Source organism: Triticum urartu, chromosome 5 (assembly GCF_003073215.2).
Source record: "Triticum urartu cultivar G1812 chromosome 5, Tu2.1, whole genome shotgun sequence".
In the NCBI taxonomy this organism is placed as follows: Eukaryota; Viridiplantae; Streptophyta; class Magnoliopsida; order Poales; family Poaceae; genus Triticum; species Triticum urartu.
The window spans coordinates 660283185-660292359 of NC_053026.1; the positions used below are offsets into that span (position 1 = coordinate 660283185).

At 47.5% G+C, this 9175-nt stretch overlaps 1 protein-coding gene and 1 pseudogene across 1 annotated transcript; one reads left to right on the plus strand and one right to left on the minus strand.

Annotated features, from left to right (window-relative positions):
• Nucleotides 1-239: 239 nt before the first annotated feature.
• LOC125506585 (cell number regulator 2-like) lies at nucleotides 240-1245 on the minus strand. Its single transcript, XM_048671372.1, has 4 exons — nucleotides 1122-1245; nucleotides 964-1035; nucleotides 666-881; nucleotides 240-576 (listed from the first exon to the last, which is right to left on the minus strand). Exons 1-4 carry the CDS (start codon nucleotides 1186-1188, stop codon nucleotides 497-499), a joined length of 435 nt encoding a protein of 144 aa, XP_048527329.1. The 5' UTR covers nucleotides 1189-1245; the 3' UTR covers nucleotides 240-496.
• Nucleotides 1246-6625: 5380 nt separating this feature from the next.
• LOC125507687 lies at nucleotides 6626-8792 on the plus strand (annotated as a pseudogene).
• Nucleotides 8793-9175: the final 383 nt, after the last annotated feature.

Consider the following 9175-nt stretch of genomic DNA (forward strand, 5'->3'; position numbering starts at 1 on the left):
CTAGTTCGCACTCTCGGCATCCTTAGATTGGGCTTGTCCTGCATCTTGCATGTAGCGAGCTCACATAAACTTCCAAAAGCAAGCAAGGCAAGAACATGGCAATTAAACAAGAAACAGGCTAAAGAAACAGTAACACAAGTTTAACTAGTGTGGACACTTAGCCTGCCCGTTTAACGTCCCGTGGACCAACTCCCGGCATGATCCCCGACTAGAGTCGCTCTTAAAGCAATATGCTGTGACCGAGTAATCATTATGGTCTTATTCAAATGTCTTCAAAAACATCACAGATACATGGTGGGGGTGGAGGTATGAAAAACGACTCTTGCAACAGCAAGGCACACACATCGATCGGTCACAAAGACAAAATTGACTCGCGACATGACAAAAGCAGACGCTGGTGTAGCTAGACTGACATTCTTTATTTTGAACTGAGAGCTATCACTGAGCATGCAATGCATGCATGCGTTTGATTGAGCGGCGCATGCGGACACACTAGCTAGCGAGTCATCCCCTGGTGCGTCCGCGGTGCGGCGGTCGCACCGCTCTTGCCCATCCTCTCCATGTTCCCTTGCCACCCTGCACGTACCAACAGACAAACAAAGAAGGTTAACATGCCGCCGTCGTCGCCGTGCATGCCATGATCAAGCTTCACGGACGGAACATACCGAGGGCCATGTCGAAGCCGCGGGTCTGGAGCTCGCGGTACTCCTGGCAGAGGGCGCAGGGCTCGCAGAACCAGTGGACGCAGCAGTCGCCGCAGGGCTTCTCCTCCAGCCCGTACTGCTCCCGCAGCCTGGAGCGGTAGCCGAAGGAGTAGAGGCAGCCGCCCAGCCCCGTCGCCGTGGCCAGCAGCGTGTACGCCGTGCCGCTCTTACAGCAAGCTGATCGGTCGTTTCCATCGTTAGTGGTAGATCATTCGATCCTCGTTACAGATAAATGAAAACTAGATGAAGGAAGAGTTACATGTGGCTCCCTTGTCGACGATCTCGGCGATTCTCCCGAAGACGATGCACGGGCAGAAGAGCGTCAGGCAGCCTGCACGCACCACACCAGTTACTGTTAGGCCGGCCGGTCATCACCTTTTCTCTAAGGGAATGCGGAAATTAAAATTACTAACTTACAGCTGCGGACGTCGTGGGTGCAGCCGCAGAGGCCGCTGGACCACGAAGCGTTGTTGAGGTTGGCCATGGCGAGAGCCGAGAGAGAGACTTGCGGTTGTAGGACTAAATACCAGAAAGAAGCTCGCCGGAGTTGGCCGGGGTCTTCACGCGGCATGTGATGTGAACATCAGTATAGTTGTCACCAGCGCAACAGCGCTAGCGTCCTAGGTTTGTCGTGCTAGGCCGTGGTGTGTTCGCATTAATTTGCATGCACTACGTACGTACTGTACGTGTGTTTTGACTTGGGACTCAACGACGGCGAACATCACACGCACGACGACCGCTGTTGTGACCTAGACTAGACGACTCGTACCCACTCGATCTAGGTTGCAGCTGATTATATACAACTCGGATACGTTAGCCAACAGCGCGTCTGTGCCGTGTTACCCGTGTAGGCGTGTCTGTTTTAACAGCAGCTGATTTCTGTCGTTAGGTAAGTTGGCAGCTGCATGCATGCGTCCGATCGATAGCTTAGGGCCTGTTTGGAGCCCCTCCGCTCCGTGAGGCCGCTCCCGGAGCTGACGGAGTTCTACTTAAAAAGCGCAGAGCCAGCGAAACAGTACTTCCAAGATTCTCAATTTTTATGAAGCGGGCGGACTGCCGAACAGCGCCTTAGTTGCTTACAGGACGGACTCTTTCGGCGTTATTGGCTGTGTGTAAGCGTCTGAGCGTTTGCCTCCGGCCGGCGGCGGAGCACCTATAGCTTTCTCCACTGCACACACCAGAGTTGACGGCACGTGCGTAATCATGGGGACCGCCTTCCCCTTGGTCACCCAAAAATGAAAAAAAAAGTGTTGCATCTTCTTCCTCCAACCGTTCGCGGTTCTTCTTCCCCTGTAGATGCACGCACGTCTCTCTCTTCCTCCCTCTTGTATCATCGGTCGGACCGCCAGCTCCCGCATCCCGCGGCCCACTACAAGAAAAGAACAAGTTGCCTAGTCTTTGGATACAAGTCTAGCGTAGAAGGAAGAAGACTTTGGCACCCCAAGAATTTTGCTCATGATGTACCACCGGTTGATGTAGAAGAAACATGAATTTCGATGTACATTTTTCATATGAGTGTGTTTGTAAGGACTTATGATAATTAATACTATACGGCCTTACAATCCGTTTGGTCGGAGGGATTTAGTTGTAGGAAATGAGAGTTTGAGGGGTCGGAGATATATAATCCATGGTTTTGGTTGGAGGACATGTGAGTTTAGGAGGAAAGACGAAAGAGAATTAAGTAGGCCAATTCTCACATATCTCTTCCCTAGTCCCCTATAATAATTTAGGAGGGATGGAACTTCTTCTCGAAATCCCACTATTAATTCCCACCACACACCAAATATAAGATTGGGACTAATAATCAACTTTTCAAGTCCAATACCTTGACAAACTCCCACTCATAAAATCCCATTCCCTTTCTCTTACACTGCCAAAGGCTTTTAGGCCTTTCCAAAAAGGAAAAAAAAGCCTTGTGGCATCTTAATCATTAATCCCTTAACGTGTATATAACAAGGGAAAAACGGGCAATCACCCGACTGATCGCTCAGGCGTTTTTACCACATCTTCCATGTGATGCACGTCCTCATGGGCTCCTGCAGGCACCCCTCTCTTCCTCAGCCCATCTCATCCTCTCCTGTATTGCTTCTTTGTCTCTCGATTCTTCCTCTTTTCCGCTCTTTGTTTCCTCTGGTTGCATCCCAGAGCATCTCCCTCTTCTCCATTTCCCGTCGCCGAGGCCAGCAGCGTGTATGCCGTGCCGCTCTTACAGCAAGCTGATCATTCGTTCCATCATTAGCTGGTAGATCATTCGATGGTCGTTGCAGATAAAGAAAAACTAGATGAACAAAGAGTTGCATGTGGCTCCCTTGTCGACGATCTCGGCGATCCTCCCGAAGACGATGCACGGGCAGAAGAGAATCAGGCAGCCTACATGTGGCTCCGTCTCCGGCGGACTGGCAACGGCGGCTGTGGCCATTGAGCCTTGCTTAATGAAGCTTCTGGTCTCTCTCCTGTCTCGCACCCAGACAACTTTGGTGCTGCGGGGTGGGGTTTTGTGTAGGTAGGGAAGGAAAGGGTTATGTTGGCCATTGGATGAAGATTCATTGGATGATTTAGTTACCTACAGCTTTTCTAATTTTTTATTGTTATATAATTAGTGCAAGTAAAGGGGAGTTGGTGCTTGTACGTCGTCAAATTTTGTTTCGTCCGTCCTCGCACCCTCCATTCCTCCTTCGGTAGTTGAGAGACGTGATTCAAGACCATTGGTTCAGCCGAACTTATAGTCTATGCCGTATGATTTAACATCCTACTACATGTGGATCAGTGACATGCATGCCAACTGCATTTTTAAATCAACCATGCATGGATTCTTATGTATAGACATGCATTCTTTTCTTTTTTACGAAAAGGGGACAGGCCCCGGCCTCTACATCAGAATGATGCATACGGCCATATTATTAATAATAATCAAAAAGGTTCCACAAAGGTCTTCCGCTCTGAAAAGCAGAAAAAGGTCACAAAGAGCAAAAGCATCATGACAGGAAAAGCCACAACCGGCAGACAAAAAAAATATAAGATAGGAACCTAAAAATCTATCCTATTACATGACCGTCATCCAAACCGGTTGAAGATATCCCGAGTTACCATCTCCCATCGGACAGATCCAGTAACCAAACGCTCCCTGGCCTCCGTCGGAGTGAGTAGCAACCACATATGGATCAGTGTAGTGGCCCGGAAGATAACCTGCAAGAAATGAATATTTGTTGTTCTGTTAAAAACCAAATCGTTTCTGCAGTTCCATACAACCCATAATAAAGCACATACTCCAACACGGATATGTCTCGCAGTTTCGGAGTCTAACCCATCTAACCACGTCCCAAATAACGTGTTGATGAATAGACATGCATGTCAACTGCATTTTTTAATCAACCATGAGTCCTTATGAATAGTGTCTAGAAATCAATGGAGTCGAGCGTAGGTTCGGTTGAACCATGGTTCCATAAAACATTTTCATTCGGTGGTTTTCTTTCCATAAAGTCCATGCTGGGTTTTTTATTTCGACTCGTACCATTCTCCTTTTTTTTAGGAAATACTCGTAGCGTTCCACACGCACAGTGGAAGAAAACAGAAAAAACCAGCCGTTCAATCAGAAATACATGCACATCTCTCTCTCTCTCTCTCTCTCTCTTGACCTCTATCCCATGATGTTCCTCATGCTAGCGCCGCTAGGGTTCCTCTATCGTGACTCGCGGCGTGCCCCCGTCACCGACTGGGTCATGCCTCGAATGTGGATCTCCATGCTTCAGCAAGGCCCCTGTCAGTCGCTCGCTTGATCCTCTCCACCCGCTCATTCAGGTGTGTGCCACCGTCGTCGCTCGCGTCCAAAATCCCATTTATTCCCTCGACCTCGTGGCGCCCGGCACGAGAGGCGCCAACAAGGCCATGGGTGTTATCATGGAGGACGTGAATGGCTGTCGCATCAAGGTCACCGACCCGGCCGTCCTCACTAGCAGGTGTAGCTCGCCTCCATGGCCTTCACCAACCGCCACGTCTACACCATCGTCACTTCGTCAGCACCTGCTGCCGCATCGTGTAGCACCCCGGCACTAAGTGGGAGGTCCTACGGTGCGTCCCAAGAAGACCATGCAGCAGGTCATTCATTGCCTCTTCGTTCCCCTTGATAACATTTAACCCACCTCAATCGTCAATGAGCAGGTGGGGTTCCTTCTCACCAATTGCATGTTCATATTAATTGTGCACATGATCATGAACACGTATGTTTTCCTTTACTGCTCCATTTCTTAAGATTGTGATAATTTAACTTGCAGTTGTAGTAGTGCTTTTGTAGGTTAGTGTACTGAAGTAATTGAACGTATTCATGTGTTTTTGCTATAGATGATTGATTGGATTATCCTAAATGCTATCACTCCAAAAATTTGATCTTGAGCACACTGAAACACTCGAGAACCTTGAGTATCTAAGCAATTCCTACTAGTTGTTGATTCTACAAATCTTATATAACCAAGCAAGTTCATGTGTGCAGACCAAATTCATTGGACGCTCCAAAGCAAAGCGTAGATTGTCTATTAGGAGTAATTTCTAAACACTATGATATGTCAACAATGAGGCCTATCTATTTGTTTTGTTCTTCCTTTCTGGATAGAGTTTGAGGAACAAATTCTATATATTATAAAAGATAATGCATATTATTGCCGAGCATAAGAAATATCAGAACACAATGATGACTACAAAAAACTAAGGGGATCTACAATGCAAAGCACTTAAGTAGACACTTAAATAGGAAAATATACAAATAAAATAAACATCCCAAAAAAATAAAAAGGAGCTAACGACCCTTCTCTTCAACGCAAGGTGCTAACTAAGACACTAAAAATCAGCTAACCACTCGTGAGTAGACACTAAAAACATCTAATGTACATAATTTTTTTATTAATGAAAATATATAGTAGAACTATTGTTCTACGGTTTCAGGGCCGAAAAAAAAACTAAATTAGGTATGCAAACCAGGAAAAATTACAGAGCAGAACCATGGTGGATTGCGTTTATCTAGTCAATTTGAAGCCCTAGAAAGCAAAAATCTAATTTTGTATTACCAATATCTACGCTAATTACAACTCATTGCCATGGCATTGCCTATCTCTTTCGTGGCTACCTGGTCTCATTTCTGAACAATGCAAGAATGGTGGTAACTTCTGAAAGGATCAACTAATATGAAGCTCAGATCAGGTACCATACATCACATGTTTCATGAGAGCACACTTGCCAAGAAGGAAAATTATAGTGAACTAACATCAACTAACATTGCAAATGTGCCTTCCACCATCATATTTGAGTTGATAGCTCCCCATCATGTTCTTTCATATCAAGGCTATCCTAAATCATCTTATCTGCAAATAAAACATGACACATTGGTAATATTTTCTCAAACATATTTAAAATGAGAAGGATGTTGGTAGAAAATAATTTTCTTCGTGTAGAGAACTCTAACAAACACATGACATGCGAATTAAAATTATCCACAAGGCCTTCTCCCCAAAGCGATCAGCTTCTCCTCCACCCGTCGGTGTAGCTGTTTGGACCTCTGCCCTTGTTCAATGATGGATCCTGGGAGGCGACCCTGCCGGTGAGGTTGTTGGCCCCCTCTCTCTTGACTTGCCACTCCAGTAACAAGAGGACCCTATGACTTTGGTGTTGTAAATTTATAGTTATGGTTAGGGGCATAGGTCATGCGCCAACACTCCCATGGTAGCGACAGACGACAACGCCGTGTAGAATAAGTTCACCCTGGATTTGTCTCCAACTCTGCGACGAGGAGGATTTTCTTGGGTTATTTTTCCGCCATTCCTCTTGGGCGGCAGACATAGGTTTGTCGGGTATTGCAAGTGAGGCGGCAATGATATTAGGCGTTGTCGTCTTTTGGATCCAACCGCATTACTAAGTAGTCTCTTCTATCTGTCATGGTGGAGTTTGTGAGAGTTGTTTTAGGAGTATTAGACCAGGTATTATCCCTGGTCAACGCGGGCTCCAACAATGATGCCCCCCACCCCACAGACACAACTCAGAAAGTGTATGGGTGATTGTGCTTTGAGGTTGTGATCTATCTATAAAGGGGAGGCAAGTGCCCTTTCGGATGTGGGCGATTATGCATCCGACTTGGACAAAATCTCCACCGAGCGCCTTGGCAACCGTCATTGTAATTTCTATGAAGTACCTTGTGATTTCTTCCATTACCAACATATTTTTTTTCCTATAACATTGCACGGATCCCATTTGTACCGAACAAGAAGATATACTCCCGGTATAAACTAATATAAGACCATTTAGATCAATAAGTAGTGATCTAAACGGTCTTACATTTAGTTTACAAAGGGAGCACCTTATAATGTATTGATTTACTCTCAACCAGCATCGACACCTACAAAATATGACGGAAATAGTAATTGGCGAATGTTCGCCAGGTAGCAACTACCAACAAACGCCTAAACTGCCACACGACCTTTACCCCTACTCAGCAGAGTGGATAAGTTTCTTACAACCAAACTTAAAGAAATGCCATAGCCGTTTTGCAAAAAAGCTTCCCAGTTCCCCCAAATACACTAAGGCCTCCTTCGGTTTGGAGGAATTTCATAGGAATTTTAGAGGATAGGATTTTTATAGGATTTTTTCCTTTAGAGCCCTTTGGTTCATAGGAATAGATTCCTATTCCTACATAGGATTGGTTCCTATCCTTCACATTTCATAGAAAAATAAAAATGAGCCTAGACTCAATGAAAAAAAAATTGGTGTCAACCAAATGACATCTCGTTTCCTATTCCTACTCATAGGATTTGAGATACATGTCATCTTATTTCTTACAAAATTTCTATTGCTATAATAATCTTATCCTATGAACCAAAAGAGGCCTAAAACTGCCCGACGAACCTTGGCAAATGTCATCTCTTGTGGTGAACGTTCGCAAGACATGGCAACCGAGTGAGTCGTCGATGGTGCCGGCTGAACCGAACTCTCCTCAGCCTCTACTCTGAACCTCATCCCCTGCTTTCTTCTTCTTCTTCTTCTTCTTCTTCTTCTTCTTCTTCTTCTTCTTCTTCTTCTTCTTTCTTCTACTTGTAACCTGAACTGGTATCCTGCTACCGATTCCATGAATCAAGGCATCAATGGAGAGAGGCCCTGGACGGAAGAGTGATTCTTGTGTGTGCTTGATTTGAACAGCAGAAATGAGATTCCATCAAGTAGATTTTGAACAAGCAGATTCAGCAAGTATTACAGGTTATATGGTTCTGGGCAGCAGCCGCGCGCGTAGCGGCTTGGCCATGACGACGGTGAACTCAGGCTTGTCGGCCAAGTCCACCTCGTCGCCTGCAACCTCCAGCGTCGTGTCCTCCTCCGTTGGCAATGGCACTGGCTTGATCTGTTGCTTCTTGCACTCCCTCCGCGGGTCAATCAGCGGCAGGAAGAGCTCCTTGTGCCGTTGCCTCAAGGCGAGCGCCGTCTTGAGACGCCCGCGGAAGATACGCTTGGTGATGGCCGAAAAGAAGGCGAAGACACTCGTTTTCCGCGCGGCGAACATGAGCCAATCGCGCTGCGAGCTTCTGGCCGAAGCACATGAGCGCCAGGAGGAAGAACATGGCGTGCCGGAATGCGTCCATGACCATGACCCCGCCGTCGGCGCCGAGGTCGGGCTCCCACAGCTTGTCAAGGAGCACGCGGCGCGAAGAGGCGGGCACGGGACGGGTGCAGCGTCTCGGAGACGAGGTTCCGCCGCAGGAGGCGCCATGCGGGCCCGTAGCTGGCGCCCGAGACGGTGCATCCGCTGTTGATGACGAGGTCCGGGCGGTCGGCCAGCGCTCCACCAGGAGAGCGTGGGCCACTCACCGGTCAGCCACGAAGATGGAGAGGCACCGGAGGAGGTGCTCAGCGTCAACCAAGGAGATGCGCAGCAACAGCACGGCGATCGGGCCCGGCGGGATCTTGGGTTTAGCGGCGCCGTGGTGCGCGAGTAGGCGGACGAAGAGCGGGATGAAGAGCAGGAGGAACCATGCGACCTCCCTGGTGACTCTGACTCCTTTGCGTTGGGTTGCTCCAACCCGGCCGACCGTCACTTGAGCTTGGCCCCCGTGACGGAAAAATGAGACCAATCCAAGGGTTAATCCTCGTTGGTTTTTTTATTATAGGAAAAACTTCGTGAGCACCGCGCATTCATGTCGAGATTTGAAGTTAGGTGGGCTGGCAGCAACCTCAGCTGCCCAACCAACGGGTGGACGCTCCGTCCTCCGCCCTTGATGGAGACTGCTCAACAATACCACGTGACAATGACATGATGTGGAAAGATTCTTGAGCAAAGCATGTTTATTTATCAATTTATCAGCTGCCAACAAAGGACGGATACGGGCGATTTGAGAGATTCATTCTCGAAAAAGTAAATAAGAGAGAGGCCTTGCAACCACCCATCTTTCAGTCAGTGAGGGAGACTGCCTCGTAGTCGTAGGGCCCTTTTCGAACACAAA